Source organism: Lonchura striata, chromosome Z (genome assembly GCF_050655825.1).
Source record: "Lonchura striata isolate lonStrDom1 chromosome Z, ASM5065582v1, whole genome shotgun sequence".
NCBI lineage: Eukaryota > Metazoa > Chordata > Aves > Passeriformes > Estrildidae > Lonchura > Lonchura striata.
In genome coordinates this window covers 86171413-86190639 of record NC_140740.1, presented here as the reverse complement: position 1 = coordinate 86190639, position 19227 = coordinate 86171413, and the positions used below count along the sequence as shown (strand labels likewise).

The 19227-nt window shown below is 44.5% G+C and overlaps 1 protein-coding gene across 3 annotated transcripts; it reads left to right on the top strand.

Annotated features, from left to right (window-relative positions):
• Positions 1-445: 445 nt before the first annotated feature.
• On the top strand, positions 446-19027 carry ACAA2 (acetyl-CoA acyltransferase 2). Of its 3 annotated transcripts, XM_085566996.1 has the most exons (11): positions 446-476; positions 2643-2785; positions 5096-5262; positions 6820-6948; positions 8653-8769; positions 10115-10262; positions 12542-12717; positions 13662-13791; positions 16017-16087; positions 16965-17119; positions 18346-19027. In XM_085566996.1, the coding sequence occupies exons 3-11, from the start codon at positions 5257-5259 to the stop codon at positions 18428-18430; spliced, it is 1017 nt and encodes a 338-aa protein (XP_085423122.1). In that variant the 5' UTR covers positions 446-476; positions 2643-2785; positions 5096-5256; the 3' UTR covers positions 18431-19027. The 3 variants fall into 3 exon arrangements, with proteins under 3 accessions (XP_085423122.1, XP_077646414.1, XP_085423123.1); XM_077790288.2 differs by lacking the exon at positions 2643-2785; XM_085566997.1 differs by lacking the exon at positions 2643-2785 and having other exon boundaries at positions 446-592.
• Positions 19028-19227: the final 200 nt, after the last annotated feature.

Genomic DNA, 19227 nt, shown 5'->3' with positions numbered 1-19227 from the left:
CGGGAGGAATTTCCCCATGGAAAAGGAGGTCGGGAATTGGAGCTGCCCAGGGAGGTGCTGGAGTGCCCATCCCTGGAGGTGTCCAAGGAGGTGGCACTGAGTGCTGTGGGCTGGGTGACAAGGTGGGGATCGGGTGCCAGGTTGGACTCGATGATCTCGGAGGGAATCGATTCCATTATTATCTGCAATTAACCGTAACACGCTCTAATTACCTGCGAGGCGGGCGCAGGGCAGCCTCTCCCCTCAGCCACCACCGCCCGCCGCCGATTCGCCAAAACCGCCCGGGGGGGCCGAAGCAACATTTAAAAACAAACAAACAGAAGAACACCCACATTTAAAATAGATTTATTACAAAGCTAAAATGACGCGTAGGAAATAAATTTCAGTGAAGTGCCCGCCCCTCCCGGCGCAGCGTGGCGAATGTGCGGGCGGGCGGCACTCGGGCGGGCGCGGGGCGGCCATGGCGCTGCTGAGGGGTGAGGATCGCGTCCGCCGCGGCTCCTGAGGGCTCCTGAGGGCTCCTGAGGGCGGGCACACACGGCTTGCACGCTGTGGGGCTCCCAAAAGAGAGGCAGCTCCTGGGAATTACAAAGTAGAGCCCACCGAGAGGCGGTCCCGTGCCGGCCGGGCGGTCTCCCTGCCCGCTGCGCCGTCCGTGCCTGCGCGGGCAGAGGGCTGGGGGTGAAGAGGGAATTGCCAAAAACAGCGGGTTCAAAGAGTGGGAATGGGGTTCAGGGAATTGGAATGGGGTTCCGAGGGTGGGAGTGGGTTTTAGAGAATGGGAATGGGGTCAGGGAGTGGGAATGGGGGTACAGAGAGTGGGAATGGGGTACAGAGAGTGGAAAGGGGATTCAAAGAGTGGGAATGGGGTTCCGATGGTGGGAGTGGGTTTCAGAGAGTGGGAATGGGGTTCAGAGAGTGGGAGTGGGATTCAAAGAGTGGGAATGTGGTCAGGGAGTGGGCATGGGGTTCAGAGATTGGGAATGGGGTTCAGAGAGTAGGAATGGGGTTCAGAAAGTGGGAGTGGGGTTCAGAAGAGTGGGAATGTGGTTCAGAGAGTGGGAATGGGGTTCAGAGATTGGGAGCGGGGTTCAGAAGAGTGGGAATATGGTTGAGAGAGTGGGAATGTGGTCAGGGAGTGGGAGTGGGGTTCAGAGATTGTGAGTGGGGTTCAGAAGAGTGGGAATGTGGTTCAGAGAGTGGGAATGGGATTCCGAGGGTGGGAATGGGGTCAGGGAGTGGGAATGGGGTTCAGAGAGTGGGAATGTGGTCAGGGAGTGGGACTGGGGTTCAGAGATTGGGAATGTGGTCAGGGAGTGGGAATGGGGTTCAGAGTGTGGGAATGGGGTTCAGAGAGTGGGAATGGGGTTCAGAGAGTGGGAATGTGGTCAGGGAGTGGGACTGGGGTTCAGAGATTGGGAATGTGGTCAGGGAGTGGGGCTAGGGTTCAGAGATTGGGAATGTGATCAGGGAGTGGGAATGGGGTTCAGAGAGTGCGACTGGGGTTCAGAGAGTGGGAATGTGGTCAGGGAGTGGGACTGGGGTTCAGAGATTGGGAATGTGGTCAGGGAGTGGGATTGGGGTTCAGAGAGTGGGAATGGGGTCAGGGAGTGGGACTGGGGTTCAGAGATTGGGAATGTGGTCAGGGAGTGGGACTGGGGTTCAGAGAGTGGGAATGTGGTCAGGGAGTGGGAATGGGGAGCGCAGGATGAGGAGGGGGTGCAGAAGGTGAGGAGGGGGTCGGATGTGTCAGTCAGAGCCTCTGCGTTCAGCACTCTTTTCCGCAGTAATTCGGTTTTTGGCTCCCTGCATGCTCGGCTCAGTTGTGCTGCAAGCAAACTCATTGCATAGGGTGTGTGTCTGTCATGTAACTAGATATCTGAATTGTGTATCAGGAGCAATTTCTCCGTGGAAAGGGCTGTCCAGCCCTGGTACAGCTGTGCAGGGTAGTGGTGAAACCCCCATCCCTGGAGGGATTTAAAAGCCATGTGGATGTGGCACTGGGGGGACAGTGGTGGCCTTGGCAGTGCTGGGGACTGGTTGGACTTCATGGTCTTAGAAGTCTTAGAAATCTTTTACAACACAGATGATTCTGTAATTCTGTGATTCTCTGTTTATGTCCAGTGACTCTCAGTGACACCTGAACTGTCAGTGACAGGGAGTTTGTCACATTCACACCCTGCCTGATAGTGCAGGATAAACTCCTTAAGTTGCTACAGCTCCTAAGAGTGTTTGGTGCAAAGAAATAATTTATGCTCTACATTGTTTAAATTCTGTGACTCTAAAAAATGAGGTAAATACACCTTTTAATACTGCTCTTGTATGGAAACAAAATTAAAATTTATTGCAATAGGGCTTTTTATCTATTTGACAGCAGTTTGCTACTTGACAGACTGTACCTAAATAATAACATACATGTCAGTCATGGTGTGAGACTGCAGAGCTAAGGCCTGTGTAGTCAGCATTGTATTAATTCTGATGGTTTTGCTGAGCTGGGTAACAGAGAGGGCACTTTGCCCATAATAGTTTGATTTTAGTTTTCTGTGCCCACTGCAGGATTTTCTTTTATCTCAATCCATAACACTTTCATATACCATTCTTGCTTCTTGACTTCCTTTTTTATGTTATTGGTTGTTTTCTAGGCTTTCAAAATAGCATCTGATGAAGAATTATTTTCGTATCGAGTGCATTTGAGATATGTTGGAAGATTAAATAGTGTTTCAGTTCCCTGTTTGGCAGCAAGTTAACAAAACCAGTTTAAAAGATGTCTCAAATACAGTATTTGGTAAGGATTCAGAGTGATCTTGGCTTTCTTCCCTCATAAGTTTTCAGATCTCTCTGCGTTTGGTACTATTCTGCTCTCATGCAATGTTTATCACCTTGGAAAATTGCAGAGACTCTGGAATCTTTCTCTGATAATGTAGGACAGAGCTAATTAATGGAAATTTAGTAAGAGTTGTCAAAAGACAAAGAGTCCTTTTTCACTCAGGACTTCAGCCTCCCCTTGTTGCCTCTCCTGAAATTCTGGGGAGGGGGTAGCATCTGTAAGTGCCTCTCCAGTCAAGCAAAATTTGACAGGCTCTGGAGTTATGTACCCTAAGGGAGTGTCTGTGTCCAGGTTAATTCAACATAACAGACTGTGCTGCTGCTTCTTAATCTTCTTCTCGTACTGGTTCTGTCCAGTCTTCTCTCTGAGTCTTGAGTCACTGTACAGCAGCCAGAAGGTGATCTTGGGCACAGAACTGATCCAGGTGAAAATGTGGCCCTCATGTTCTGCTGAGTTAGTGTTCAGCTGCCTCTGTTGTGTGACCTGCCCTGGTTTATTGGCCCCGTGGTGCTGTTGGGAAGTGGGCAGAAGTGAGCAGCCTTCGTGAAAGAGAGAGAGGTGGTGTTGATGTGAAAGGAGTGTTTAAGGGCAAAGTTCCATCCTTGCCCCTGGACTGCTCGTGAGGCAATGTGACTGAACAAACAATGTGGATAACTGACAACCTGGCCAAAGAGGGAGGAGAAAGAATTCTTTTTGCTTGGTCAGGTCCCCAGGCTGGTCTGCAGCAAGGCTTTTTAATCAGTTTGGGTTGGCACAATTTGGAGTAGGCAGAGAATCAGTGGACGGGAGGAGTGGTGAAAAATGTGAGCATCAAGGCCTTTTTTGCTGCAGGAAAGATTTGGCAAGGAGGGAAGGTTTATGTTGGGTATTGGGAAGAAATGCTTTGCCATGATGTGAGCCACTGGCACAGGCTTCCCAGAGCAGCTGTGGCTGCCTCATCCCTGGAAGTGTCCAAGGCCAGGCTGGATGAGGCATGGAGCAGCCTGGGGTAGTGTCCCTGCCCATGGCAGGGGGGTTGGAACTGGATGATCCTTGAAGTCCCTTCCAAGCCAACCCATTCTGTGATACGAGTCTGAGCATCCTCCCTGCACATTTTAGATCTGTACACTGTGTTCAGGTCCTTGTCAGTGGGGAACCTTGACCTTGGCCAGTTTGGAATGTCCTTTCCTAGCAGTCATGCAGCCTGGGGAGCAAATACATGCGAGATGGAGGAGCACCCTCTCTCTGACAAAAATGCCAAGTAACACAGATCAGATGACCCAAAATCAGTGCTCAGGAGCAGCTTAATGAGCAGGCATTTTCATTTCTCTCCATTCTTTTATCTCTATGTATCCCTGCAGTGTTACCTAAAATAGCTGGGTGTTTGATGGGAGCTGTGGAAAAGGGGGTTGTGAGCAATACACGGTTCAACTGGGGGAAAGTTCACAGCCTGCCTCCCACTTGTTTTTCTGCACGTGGGAGCAGAGAGCCAGTGTGACAGGCAGCCAGGAGCTGGAATTTGTATTGACTGCTCCTGGCCCTTGCATTTGTACACAAGTGCTTGCACACGGTCTCCTGCCTAGTGAAAACTGGATTTTCTTCTCAGGAACCAGAAGATTCATACTAAAGCAGTGGCATATATATTTCTGGTGGCAGGAGCATGAATTTTTTGGTTAGGGAATGTTTTTCCTCTTAACCTAAAGTATTCAAAATTGAAATGCATATAAAAAACGTGTGGGGTGGGTTGTGCTTTATTGTTTGGTTTGAGTTTGATTTTCTTTTTTAATGGAAACTGTCTGCATATAAACCAAATATCTGCTGATTTTTCTAGGATGGGGGAATGGCCTCTGCTGAAAGCACTGTTCTTTGTCTGAGTTTTTCACAGGCATCTATTACAGGATATCCTAGATGTTTCTGTCATGCTTTTAGTGCATTAGCACTAATTTTTGATGCATGTGGCAGCCTACTCCGACTCCACATTTGTACCCAAGCTTACTTTGTTGTCAAACCTCACTGTGGAACAGGGGTATTTCAAGAATCTTCCCCGCTTTTCTTTCTGACTGTTAATTCTTCACTCCTTCCCTGTCTAAAGCACCATTGCATCATTCATCTGGAGCTTCCTGTGTTCATGTTGCCTAATACTTACAAAATTGTGTGTGAGTTCGGGGTGTCACCTGCTGGAGGCTGGCTCGGCGCTCTCCCGTGAGCGAGGCGCTGTGCCTGTGGGTAATTTCTGCCCCCGCTGTGGGTGTGTGAATTCACCGCGGGTCATTTCTGCCCCCGCCGCAGGTGTGTTCATCGTGGCAGCCAAGCGCACTCCCTTCGGCACCTACGGGGGGCTGCTCAAGGATTTCTCGGCCACCGACCTGACGGAACATGCCGCTCGAGCCGCGCTGGCCGCGGGCAAGGTCCCCCCCGAGATCATCGACAGCGTCGTCGTGGGCAACGTCATGCAGGTTGGTAGCCCAGAAATCTGCTGCTCGCTCGGGGCTGTTTTGGGCACCCTCGGTGTGGCCCGATAGACAGCCTCTTCTGGCTGGCAGCAAAAGGGCTGGAAGCAAAAGGAGTCAGTAGCAGTTTGCAGTCTGGTGTTTCTTGCTTGTGCTTGAGGGATCTATCCTGTGTGATTTGTGGTGATGTTGGGGCAAGGCGTAGCTTGTTTTTTTAGTGCCAGAGGTGGTTTAATCGAGGATGAACTGACCTCCTAGAAGTGTGTATCAATTGGTTAGTTGCTAATCCCAGGTATGTGTCCCTTGTTTTAATGGCTCAAGCTGTGTGACTTGGTGATCAGTGTTTTCTCACTGAGTTGCATAAATCCCTTTTAAGCCTGTAAGTGATTTGAGTCTACTTCTCTTGTGTTTTCTATAGAATTTTTTTTGAGTGAACGTGAGTTTCTTTTGAGCTGGAAGGATACATGCTTTGATTGGCAGAGACATTTGGACAATCATGTCTTTTCCAAAGAGCTTGTGAGGAGGATGCTGTTGTATGCATTGCAAAACTGCAGTTACCCACACATACAAATGAGGATCTTTGTTTTAGGCAAGACAGCAAAGAACATTCCTAGCTTTTGTTTTGGCTTTGTATTCTGATTTTGTGTTTCAAGGATGCACAAGAAACAGCTGACTGAGAACTTTGACAATAAGCAAAGAAACAGGCAGTATCCCTTCTTTGGATTTTCAGCCAAAAGAGTAATTTGAAATTATTTTGTTTCCTACAGCTACCATTTAAACTTCTTTTATTCAGCTTTTCAATTTTGTAAGACTTGTTTGTGGCCTAGGAAAGTATTGCTGCACTCAAATCACTTGTAGTCCTTTCACATAAGAAATAGCAATGTCATGATAAAGTTTCTTTTGGTTTTGAAAGTACATGTCTTTTCCTTTCCATCATACTTCCCCATCCCAGTAGGTTATTTTTTTTAATTCCAGTTTATTGATACTGTTTGATTAAGTTTAATTAACTCTGAATGTGTGACTATTTCAAACTCCCCTTCTTCAGCAGAAGTGGTTTGATTAATTTTAATTTTCTTTTCCTGAACTTGCATTAGTATTGTAGCATTATGCACGGAACTTTGTCTTTATAATATGTTTTAGCTTAGGGTATGTTCCCCAAGGGCATAGGTGTTCTCTCTGGTTTTGGAAGGGCCTTCCCCTGATGGTCTGAGCAATGTTAATTTACCTTAAAATAATTGCAGCTTGCCAGGCAGGATCTGCCCTTGCATCAGCCTGCTGTGTGGGTGCTGTGTTGAAAATAAGGGATACAGGGAAAAAAACCACAAAGCTGCTGACTTAATACACATTCTTTAAAATGCATATTAAGACAGTGGCACTTTCAGATCCTGTAGGATAGTGTTTTCTTGAACTGAATCAAAGTCTTCTGGTGAGTGGTAGGGTTTCTGCTGAACATACACCTTCTGTCAGGGATGTAGTTACACCATTCTGGCTTTCTATCAAGACTGTTTTTGCTTTCCAAACCAATGGGAGTGTGACAAAACCTCTTCCCTGTTCTTCCTACAGAGCTCCTCTGATGCCATCTACATTGCAAGGCACGTGGGTTTGCGTGTGGGAGTTCCCATGTCTGTTCCAGCCCTCACTGTCAACAGGCTCTGTGGCTCTGGCTTCCAGTCCATTGCCAATGGCTGTCAGGTACAAAGCTGTATTTCTGTGTCACTCCTAGCTTTTGTCACGCTGTTAACATGTAGAAACATGTCCTCTGTGTTTGGGATGAGTCTTGACATGGATTTTTGGTAGAGATTTTTATTGTCCAGCACAGCTTTTGCAGGAGTTCAGCCACCACAGTGCCACAACCATGTGGCTGGTTCTTAAAATCCAACTATTGTAGTAATTTTTAGTTTAATATGAGGACTGCAACATGTGTTAGCTAGTGAAATGGAGCTCAGATCCCACAATCCTGTTTGTATGGACTGGAATTACTGGACTCCAGGCATCTTTCATCTCTTGATCATTGTTTATATTCTTACCTGGCTAGCGGTGTAAGCAGCAGCCTGTGCTTTTTAAGTATTCTTTTGTTCAAAGATCCAAATCTCTTGTGGGTTAAGTAGTTTATTCTGTCACTTCTTTTAAAATAGAAGAGAATCAGCTTCTCTTTGAGGAGCTGGCCAAAACCATTGAGTCAGAGCACTGAGATTTTTATTTCATTTACTCATACGTTGATTTTATGAATACTTGAACAAGCAGATTGTTGATTTTGTGGGATTTTTTTTTTGTTTTGCTTGGCTAAAGAATTATTTTAGGTCTGATACTGTAGAAGGAAAAATGTGGAAAATGTAGAGTTAAGGTTATGTGTTTGCAATAATATCCACCCAACTGTTTTTCCTAGTGCTTTTTGCAAAGGCAATACACATGTTTTGTCCACACAGAAAAAATATGCTGCAGAATATGACCACTTTTATTGCAACTATGGTGGTGAGGTCCTTTTCAAAGATGCCAGTGCTGCTTAGGCGCTCTCGAAGTTTTTAATAACTGTAGGGAGCATCTCAGCACACATTGCTACACACAAGTTACTAACTAAAAATCTCAAATGCATATCAAGATCACAGAATCATGGAACTGTTTGGGTTGGATGGCACATCAAAGGAAACCCAGTTCCACCCCCCCTACCATGGGCAGGGACACCTTCCATTATCCCAGGTTGCTCCAAGCCCCATCCACCAACCTAGCCTTGGACACTTCCAGGGATGGAGCAGTCACAGTTTCTCTGGGGTAATTTAATTTTTTTTCATTCTAGTTCATATAACCTCAAAGTCCAGCTCAGTGAAGCATTTTAAGGAAGCAGTATTTTTGAATGCTCTGATGGTGCATTTAAGAATTGGGACTTTTAGGTTTCTTGTGCCATTGATGAATTAGTGTGTTTAGGGCACTTACTTTGGCAGCTAACTAGCTATTGTTTTCTAAAATTATTGTGTCCCATTTTTTTTAATTGTAAGGTCATATTTCAAGCTTTGAAATGTAATTTGTATTCCTTTTGAGAAGAGCGGGAGCTCAAAACCACAAGCACAACCATTTGTGAACCAAACCACACAAGCATGCAGATGCCTGATGTCTTTGTTTCTCTGCTCTGTCACGTGTGCACACCCATATTCTTTTCTTCCCTCGTGGTTACAATCATTCTTTGGTGAAAGGAAGAAAAAGGGACGTGGCACAAAGGAGACAGACCCCACCATTAACAGAAGGGTAAACCCTTCATGCATATGCACACATGGCTAAGTTTGGATTCATTCTAAGTTCGTTGCTTTGCAGGTGACAATTTCTTCTTTCAAAACAGTTGTTATTTTCTTACTGAAACAGCCAGCTAAATCCTAGATGTGTTTTGTTTTACTGTGTTAACAGGAAATTTGCCTGAATGAGTCAGAAGTTGTTCTGTGTGGCGGAGCTGAAAGCATGAGCCAGGCTCCTTACGCGGTTCGAAAGGTTCGGTTCGGAACCAGATTAGGAGCAGAACTCAAGGTACTTCCTTTGTTCTGTGGGAAAAGCATTGTTTATTATCAGGACTATAGGCACTAAATCCTTGCAAATGAAATTATGGAGATTAGATCCAGACTTTGTAGTTAAAAGCTTTTATCTAGTATTCAGACAGTATCAAAACAGTTGGTTCAGGCCATTTGGTGAAGTGTGCCAGTTTTCCAAAACCATTTTCGAGTTCCTGTTCCATGTTAAACATACCAATAAACTCTTGGAGACAAAATTTAGTTCACTTGGTACATCCTGTGCAAGTAGTATGTACAAAATGTCTGTAAGTGGAGGCACACACAGTTTAGGTAAGGCTAGTAATGTTGGCAGTAGGTAGATAGACTGGTAAAAAGCATGTATACCCCCAAGCTGTGAGCATATCTCAATTGCAAAGTAGAACCTTAAAGTTAAATCCATTGACAAGTAAGTTATCTTTACATTTTCTTCTGAAGATGAGTCCTGAGTGAATACTGTGGGAAATGTGCAGCAGGACAAATCACTGACATGCCACCACTTACTCAGTAGGTCATAACTGACATCAAAATGCAAAATTATGATATTTCAGTGTTTCAGGCCTTTGGGGTTTTTTCCCCACTCTGTATTTCCATTGTGAAGATGAGTGAATATGATGTCCTTGGTTCTGTTCTTGTGTGGCACAGGTCCTACAAGACAGCACCTTCACAAAGTTGCTGATACACCAAGTAGGTGCAGCTGTGTTCTTACCATAAAGATAACTGATTTACACAGTGGCAGTTGAATGAATGGTTTCTCTTGCAGAACTTTACTGCCAACACAGATAACAAAACCCATCTGAACTTGCCTTTATGAGGTTGAGTGAAGGTAGGCTTGGGCATCTTCTCCCCTGAGATGTTATATCCACAGAAACCTTTGACTCTAGTAAGGATCACTTTCTCACTAGTAAGGTGATTTTACCAGACAGCAGAGAAAGAGCTAAAGAATCAGTAGGCTGTTGTGTCCTCTCACAGTGCCTCCCATTTCCTTCCTGGCAACCAGGAAGTTTGCTCAGAGGGCTCTAATAAATAATTAATACAGAAGCTGAAATACTAAAAATCTATTTTTAAAGTTTTTCCCAAGCCTCTTGGGGCCACATGTGAAAGAATTGCACTAGAGCGCAATGGAGATTAATTAGAATAGCACACAAGAACTTGCACATTGTTTTTCAGTGTGTTCATTTTAATAAATCAGTAAATTATCTGTAGGTAACCTGAATTAATTCCACAAAGAGCCATTAATTTCTAAGAGATTGCTGAACAGTTAGGAGCTGTCAGGAATAAATACATTATTGCCCTGCTTTCTGATTTTCTTCTGTTGTTCTGTGCAGCTGGAAGACACGTTGTGGGAAGCCCTCACAGATACACATGTTAAAATACCTATGGCAGTGACAGCTGAGAACCTGGCTGCAAAATACAGCATCTCCCGGGAGGACTGTGACCGCTATGCGCTCAAAACCCAGCAGAGGTGCAAAGCTGGTGAGTGAGTTGAGGAGTGAAGTGTTTACATGACGCCAGTTTCAAGTCTAGTCAGTTTTGAGCATTGATACAAAGTGTTCTAAGGTTTTCTCTAGTCTGGTGTGCTTGTCCTTTTGTTTGCATGCTGTAATTTGTGGTTTTGTCGGCCCCCATGGTTCAAATGATGCACTCTTGTCGGGGTTGACTTCGAAAGTATGCTGTGAGGTGTTGCACTCCTCAGAAGCTTTAGTGGGAACCACTTTCCACTGCCTTGCTGTGCCTTCCTCAGGGACATTCCACAGCTGTTGAGGCAGAAAACACCGCTGCCCAGTAGCAGGTCAGCTCCTGCCTGAGCAGGATTCATGTTGGTGAATGTTATTTGTTGGTGTCCCTCTCGTGGGATGCAGCATTGTCCCAGGCATGGCTGACTGCACTCCTTTCTTTCCTCTGCATGGCAGAACAGTCTTCCAGAGTGACCCACATCCTCCTTGTGTGCCAGCATGTTCTGTAATTCATCGAAATCCTTCTACTTTCTTTTGCAAATTGAATGTTGTTCTTGAATGCTTGAACAGTTGGAGCACATGGAATCTGTAGAGGGGATGTTTGTTCAGGACCTGTGTTTTAAACTGTTCTCTGGCAGGTTAACATGCTCAAAACCATAATTCAGAGGCATTCAGCTCTGGGCCTCCAATGTAAGAAGGACATGGAGCTGCTGGAGTCCAGAGGAGGCCACGGAGCTGCTGCCAGGCTGGAGCCCCTCTGCTCTGGAGCCAGCCTGGCAGAGCTGGGGCTGTTCCCCTGCACAAGAGAAGCTCCAGGGAGAGCTCAGAGCCCCTGCCAGGGCCTCAAGGGGCTCCAGGAGAGCTGCACAGGGACTGGGGACAAGGCAGGCAGGGACAGCACACAGGGAATGGCTCCCACTGCCAGAGGGCAGGCACAGATGGGAGATTGGGAATTAGGAATTGCTGGCTGGGAGGGTGGGCAGGCCCTGGCACAGGGTGCCCAGAGCAGCTGTGGCTGCCCCTGGATCCCTGGAAGTGTCCCAGGCCAGGCTGGATGGGGCTTGGAGGGACCTGGGACAGTGGAAGGTGTCCCTGCCCATGGCAGGGTTGGAGCCAGATGGACTTTAGCATCCCTTCCAACCAAAAACATCCCAGGTTTCTGTGACTCAGTTACTGTGAAGTTTAGGCTAAAATCCAATAGAATGTGCACTGGCCATCCTGGGACTCAGCATACATTGCAGGCCAAAGGTGAACATAAGAAGGAAAGATCTAAGCATGGTTTTAGATTCTAATGATGGTGCATTTTAACAGCTGCACTCTTGAAGGAAGACTTCTTTATTTTTTCTAATGGCTGTAGAAGTGCTTTTTGTAAATTTTCTTCATCATTTGTTACCCTTCCTGCTTGTTCCTCTTGTTACCTAACTCCTGCCATTCTTGGAGCCTTTGCTAGAAAGTGTGTTCCTTGTTTTCTAGGATTTTTATATTGCTGGTTTTATTTTTACCTGTAGGACAAGGTCGTCTTATCCCACAGTAAAGAGAGAGCCCTGTGTATAATCAGGAAAGAAAAAAGTATTGAGAAGCCCAGAGGTAGCTAAACAACATCAGATCTGACAGTTTCAGTGTCTTAGTTTTAAATCTCTGTCTCATGTTATATTAGGCAATCTGGTTAGATTTTTTTTTGGGCATCTTAGATATCTACAGTGATTTGAATTGTTTTAGGTTGTTTAGGCAGCTGAATCCCATTCTGAGATCCTGGCTTGACAGTGAGAGCCTTTGGAGGATCACCTTGAACAGGATTTTGACTGATATACAGTATCTTATCAGCAGAAACAATGTGGCTCAAGAGGTTTTTTGCACATTCCTCTCTGAGTGAGATTTACATCTTGACCATCTGAGAAGTGACAGAGCTGTAAAATAAAGCACCAATAAAGGAAAATATGTATTAAAAATAAACCTTGCACTTTACACATACAAAAAAAACCTAAAAAACCAAAACCCCAAAAAAAACCCCAGAAAGAGTTCAGCTGTTTAAACCTGAAATAAAATTTCAATATTTCAGACTTTCGTTGGAGAAGTTTGAGAGTGTACTTCTACAGTTTTCACCCAATTTCTTAAAATAACAAAAACCACAAAAAAGCTCCAGCAATAACTAAGCAAAACAAAGCATAAGGGTTGCTGGCCCTGAACTTCTGGTTTGAATAGAGCAGGAAGCTGTGTGCACATGAAAATATGATTGTTGATCATGCTGGACAATCATCTTGATGTTTTTATCTTGATGTTTCCTTTTTGTGGTTGCAGCTAATGATGCTGGTTACTTTAAAGCTGAGATGGCACCAATTGAAGTGAAGACAAAAAAGGGCAAAGAAAGCATGCAAAAGGACGAGCACCCCAAACCCCAGACCACCATGGAACAGCTGACAAAACTCCCATGTGTCTTTAAAAAGGATGGAACAGTCACAGCTGGGAATGCTTCAGTGAGTGCATCAGACCCTTGGGTTGGGCATGTGTCCCCTCTGTGGTTCTCCAAATTTATTGCCACTGTTTTTACCTCTCACCGAGTTGGCTGTCAGTGGTGTCTCCTGACAAAAATGACTTCTAATTCTGCAGCTAAATGCCCCAGCTGACTCTCCCAGTCCTGTGCCAGGTGATCCTGGCAGGTGCCAGGGGATCCTTCACTCAGCTCCTAAGTCCTAAATTTGATTCTGTGGGTTGCCACTGATACTGCAGTGAGGCATTGGCATTTCCTCATCAGCCTCAAGTTGTGCAGTTGGTGGCTGCAGTGGCTGTGTAGCCACTCTACATTTTTTGGGGGGCAGTGGTAACTGAACTTACTTGCTTTAAACCTACTTTTTTTTTAGTGGGCATACTGCTGCTGTTTATCTTTGTACCACAACTACTGTCCCCTCTCCCCTAAACCACATTTTGCTCTTACCCAGAATATATTCAGTGTTTAGCAGCATGTCATTGTGGACTGCTCCTTTCACAGTCATTATCTTTATTAATTGATTAAAGTTCTTTGGGCCAGATGGAGTTCTGTGATCATACAGTCTGAATTCATGCCTAAAATAGATCATAGCACACAGTAAGTGTGCGTGTCTGTAAAGTACCTTTTATAATTAATAGCACATACATTATCCATTATTAATAGTGTTCTTGAAAGTCAGCAGAATCATATTTCCAATGCAGGAAAAAAATATTTTTCTTTTCTAACACATTGAAATTCATGAAACATATATCTATATTTAACTTTCTTTCCTCAAGATTGTTTTTTGTTGTTTTGAAGAAACATTGTTAAATGTTAATTATAGTACCTTAGACTCAAGCCCCTTTTGGGTGTTTAGATTAAGGAGTGTGAGGAATTTTTTTTTTTTTGTTTCTTTGTATTTTCTCACTAAGGAAGCTTCTCTCTTACTGCTAGGGTGTGTGTGATGGAGCTGGTGCAGTCATCATTGCCAGTGAATCAGCACTTAAAAAGCACAGCCTTACTCCTCTGGCAAGAGTAGTAGCTTATCACTCAGCTGGCTGTGACCCTTCCATCATGGGCATTGGTAAGTTGCAGTAAAGCACATCATTTTATGGCATCAAACAGCACCAAAATGTTCTTGTCATGGGCATTCTGAAGGAAAGGAAAGGATACTTCACTGAGCTCAGGCTGGTGGCTCTGATGGTGTTTGTGTGTCCTGCTGTCCATCCTGCTGCGCCAGTCCATCCCTGTTGTGCAGAGGGACAGATCTGCTCCTCGGTGTGGCTGGAAGGGTGTGTGCAGTGTCTGACCCACAGTAACAGCATGAGCAGAGTCCCCCAGGCTCTTCTTTCTGCCCCTTTTTTGCTGTCTCTTTTAGTCAAGAAAACAAACAGGCATTTTTTAAAAACCATTTTCTTGTAAAATTCACTTTCATTTGCTGTAAAAGCTAAATCCCTTTATAAAAGTGTAAAAGTGTAAAATCAGTTAAAAGTAAAAGTGTAAAATCAGTTAAAAGTGTAACTGAGTTGCTGATGGAGTAGTGTAACCTTTCAGCAGTTACTCAGTGGCTCAAGCTGCTTGGATCCCAGGATATGCATCTGTTCAGTTATTACTTGGAAAACCAAACCCTTTCTGGGTTCCTTTATTCCCATATTTTCAGTTTCCTCATTAGGTATCTCTTAGTGCAAACAGTCCCTCAAAGCCAATCCAGACACCACAGGATTTTTCCCTTCGCTTTAGTTTGCAGACTGCATTGTATCCCAGCACTGCTTTTCCTCTCTGTGTTCTGTTCAGAGGAGCTCTTGTTGGCAGGTTCTGTGTGTCAGTAGAAATGCAAATGAGGCATTGTCAGATTTGTTTTCCTGGTCAGACTGCCTCACTGACACAGCCTTCAAAGCAAATGTGGAGGGAGGGTTTTCTTCTCTGCACTTTGTGCTGGCATTGTGCTTCCTAAACCAGCCCATTCTCTCTAGTTCAGGCAGCTCTCCTAGCTTGTTTAAAAACTTCATAAATCATATATAGGATCACTTAGTATCCCAACTCCTTCACACCACAGCTTGTCCCCAGCAGCTCAGAGAGAAAAAGATGAGATTCATCGACATGGCAGCAGCAGATCTGACAAACAGGAGCTCAGTCTGAGCCACTGTTCTTTCACATACTGATAGAAAGTCCTGTCTCACAGTGTTCAGTGAGAGAATTAATTGTTTTTAAAAAGAGAGGGGGGGGGGAAAGTTTACTTGGCTGTCATTAGGGGTCTTTGTGTTGTCCACATGAGACCCTCCTGTTACTCTCATGTGTAACAGGCATACTAAAATCCTTCCCTAATAAGATGCACTTAGTCTGGTGTTAAGCTGCCTGGGGCTCCCTGAAACTCCACTGAGCTCTGAACTGGGCCCTCTCTTCTTTTAATTTTTCTGTCTCTTTGGTGATGTACTTATTTTTATGTTTTTATTCTTTGATGAAAGCTCTGTGTTTTCAACACCATTCGTTGGTGGAGTGATAGCATTTAGGACTGGTGTTTTAGAATTGAATGATCAGCCACCACCCAACATCTCAGTATTTTTCTCCTACAGGCACGTACCTGATTAACCCTTCCAAATTCTTTTTGAGTGTATGTTTCCTTAGGTAGCTGTGTTTGGGATTAATTTCCCTTAGTAGTTCATATTAGGTTATAGAAGGCAGCTTTCTTCCAGAGGACAGTATTGTTGCCAAACTCTTAATAGTCTGAAACCCAAAATCTTACTTTCTTCAGTTGTCCAAGGCCTGGGTCTGAGGGAGCATTTAATTGTTTGGAATAAACTAATTAAATGTTTGGCTTTTTACTAGAAGATTTTCAGATATGTTAAGAACACCAAAACAACATTACCCCTAACTAAGCACATGAACAGAAAATTCCAGAGCAGCCTGTATTTTTCCTATTTTATTTCCCTGGAGGCTGCAAGTTGTGAAGAAAGAATAAATGGAACCAAGAGTACTGGGAAGGAGAATGCCTCAAAACTATTGTGAAGTTGTTTTATTTACCTGGGGACTGTCACTTTTCTTGACTTGAAAGTTCTATGTGCAGCAATAGTGACACTCTTAATTTCGCTGGCTGTATGTTGGCAAGGAGACCAAGTAGTTGTGAGATTTAGGAGCTCTCTTACCACCTAATAAAGCAGGTGAGTGACATATCCAGAATTCACTGTCTGCACAGGGGCTCATGGGAGGGGTTCTCATGAGGCTTTATAAATTTATCCTATGTAAAACAAGTTTCTAATACTTAATATAAAATTTTTTAAATTTAACTAACTGCATATGATTTCCAAACAGGCCCTGTACCTGCAATTACAGAGGTTTTGAAGAAGGCAGGACTGACCCTGAAGGATATGGATTTGGTAGAGGTGAGATGCTTTTACAGGAGCAGTCCTTTTAGCAGAAGAGTTCCACTCATGCCATGTAGTGTTCTTGCCTGTCAGGAGCCTGCCTGACCTCTGTCCGTCCAGTTTCTGCTGCACAGTCACTACAAAAATCCCAGTCGTGTGGACACTGGAAATGGCGTGACTGCATTCCGTGGAACAAAAATACCCTCATGTGACATGACGTTTTGCTCTGTTGGCTGGACTGCTCACGTTTTTAATTATTAATACACGTGATCAGGGCCTTCTTCTGTCAGAGCAGCAGGCTCTTCATGGATCCACTGCCTCAGAACACACTCTACATTTTTTCAGAAAATACACCTCATATTTGCTTAGTATTTGAATTTAGTTGTGTTGGATTGACAGATGTGTGTTGGCTGAGCATGCTGTTATAAACATGGCATTTAACATTTTTCTCAGAAGGACCTGGAGGACCAGTTCACCTCTGTTGTTTTGAGTTTTAAAAGTTTGTTTGTTTTTTTTTAAGTTTAAAGGTTAAAAAGGAGAGTGTTTTATTTGAGTATCTGATATTTATAGAATTCTAGAGGTGGCTGTGGATTGGAGGATGGAATTACTACTTCTTCAGCTACACTGGTTAAACTAATAATCTATTAATATTCTCTCTTCTCACAAAGAATGTAAAACAATTATTATTTGCATGAACAGTGTGTGAGAACTCTAGTAGAAATATGTAAACAGATTAGAAGGTTGAAGAAGTTTTATGAGAACTTTAAGACTTTTAAAAAAACTATAAAAGAAAACACTTTTAAAAATCAGGACACCACGCCTCATTTGATCTTGTTTGCACACATACTGCTGAAAGCGGGTGTTAAAAGTTCTATGCTTTCTCTGGTGCTTTTAGGTAAATGAGGCATTTGCACCTCAGTATCTGGCTGTAGAAAAAGTGCTGGGCCTTGACCCTGAGAAAACCAACGTCAACGGAGGTGCCATCGCCATCGGCCACCCTCTGGGGGCCTCAGGCTCACGGATCACAGCTCACCTGGTGCATGAATTAAGGTATGCACACAGCAGCTGCTCAGCGTGTGTGCACTGCTGCTGGATGGATTCATGCCTGCTGGATGGATTTTGAGCACGGATACCGTGTGACTAAACTCTTCCAGTCAGCCAGCCTAAAACTCTTCTGGCTGGAATAGGTCATTTTCTATACGAATTTGCCACCTCTGTGCTGCAGGGGAGGTCCTGTACTCACCTCACATTCCATCCTGTTGTCATGACAGATTTGTTAGTTCACTTAGATCTGATCCAAGCCCACTGGAGTCTGTGGGAAGGCTTCCTTTTTTTGAAATGGCCTTTGAGCAAAGTCTCTTCTTAACATGGTGCATTTCATAGCATCATGGAGTCCTAGAATGGCCTGGGTTGGAAGAGACTTTAGAGCCCATCTCATCCCACCCCCTGCCACAGACACGCACACCTTCCACTGTCCCAGGTTGCTCCAAGCCCCATCCGGCCTGGCCTTGGACACTCCCAGGGATCCATGGACAGCCACAGCTGCTCTGGGCACCCTGTGCCAGGGCCTCACCAGCGTCACAGCCAGCAAATCCTTCCCAATAGCCCATCTTACCCTGTCCTCGGACAGTGACAGACATTCCCCCTTGCTCTTTCCCTCCAGGCCCTTGCGTGAAGTCCCTCTCCAGTCCTTCAGCTACTGGAAGGGGATGCTTTAAAAGACTTTGTTGTCACCTTCCCTCTCCTTTAGCCCATTTTCAGAAATTTTGGCTCTTTTGGCTTGCTTGATATGCTTATCACCATTTTAATCTGAATTTTCCTTTGTTTTTCCCTCTCAGGGCAGGGATCACTGTGTCTCTTTGCTTGTACTTGCAGCACTGTCTTAGTGCTCAGCCATGAAATTTGAGATCATTTGCACCTTGCAGAAATCTGTTCCTTGGAGTGTAGCTATAGGAAACCTAGCATTTAAAAACTACCTCAGCAGTGTTCAGGCAGATTAAAAACTATTCCAGAAATGTTCAGGTGGGGTCTAGTGGAAGATGTTTCTGCCTGTGGCAAGGACTGGAACCAGATGATGTCTAAAGTCATGGTTCAGAAATATTGCAACAGCACTTGAGACTTCATGGTATTTTGCTAGAAAAATAACAACCTACACATTCTAAAACGTCATCCTTACTGACACCCAGTTGGTAGCTGGTTTCCTCTCATAAAATCAGGATGGGAGCTGCTGTGGCTCTCTGCAGGTAACCAATCTTCCCTGTTGCTGTTTGTGACAGGCGCCGTGGTGGGAAGTACGCGGTTGGGTCGGCGTGCATCGGCGGTGGGCAAGGCATTGCTGTGCTCATTGAGAACACAGCCTGAAGCCTCCTGGAGCATTGCTGTGCTCATTGAGAACACAGCCTGAAGCCTCCTGGGCACACTGCAGCCTGGCCTGAGCTGCTGATTCCCCAAGAAACCTGCCTCCTCTGACAACACAGCATCGCTGCCTGCCTTTCCTGCAAGGTAAAGGAACAACTGAGAAGTCGGAATTCCGAACAAAAAAGATTCATTGATGTCTTTCTAACTAAAGGAAGTGCAGCATCAATGTAATTTCACACTGATGAAGTATTTTCTAAAAGCCTCTTTTCAATCAACGTATTTCTGTAGGCAAAATTATTTCCATTTCCTGAGGAAATTGCCTGACAAACTTTCACCCAACCTGCCTTAAAATAGCAGTCAGTGCAGCTTTTTAAGCAAGTATTGCTTAAACTTATTTCAGCTACTGACACTGTCTGGTACATGTGCCTCTTTTATTATCAGGAAATGTGAAAATGTAATCAGAGACTTTCTGAAGTATATATTGATTGTAGATTGATGGTTATTAACCTGTACCCTGCTGTTCTGCAAGGGAAAAGAACAGAAGCTGAAATTTTCATTGTGCCTACCAAAAGAATAATAAATACAACATATAAAGAAGAAGAGCTTGGTGTTCTGTTTGTTAGTTTATTTTAAAAGTGAATCACTGTGAGAATTGTTACTTTTGGGAGATCAGTGTTGGGTTTTGGAGAGAGTGTTTTTTCTGGTTGGAGAATAACTGATGTTTATTAGGTAGTTTCTAGAGAACTCCAGCAAATCTGCTAGCCCTCTGAGAAGAGGTGTGGCTGCATCTGGCCTGTTAT

What these genes read in the sequence shown, in the direction of transcription:
- ACAA2 (XM_077790288.2), top strand. An exon ending in GATTAGGAGCAGAACTCAAG is followed by an intron (nt 8,770 to 10,114) that starts GTACTTCCTTTG and finishes TGTTCTGTGCAG; the next exon opens with CTGGAAGACACGTTGTGGGA. An exon ending in CCCTTCCATCATGGGCATTG is followed by an intron (nt 13,792 to 16,016) that starts GTAAGTTGCAGT and finishes ATTTCCAAACAG; the next exon opens with GCCCTGTACCTGCAATTACA.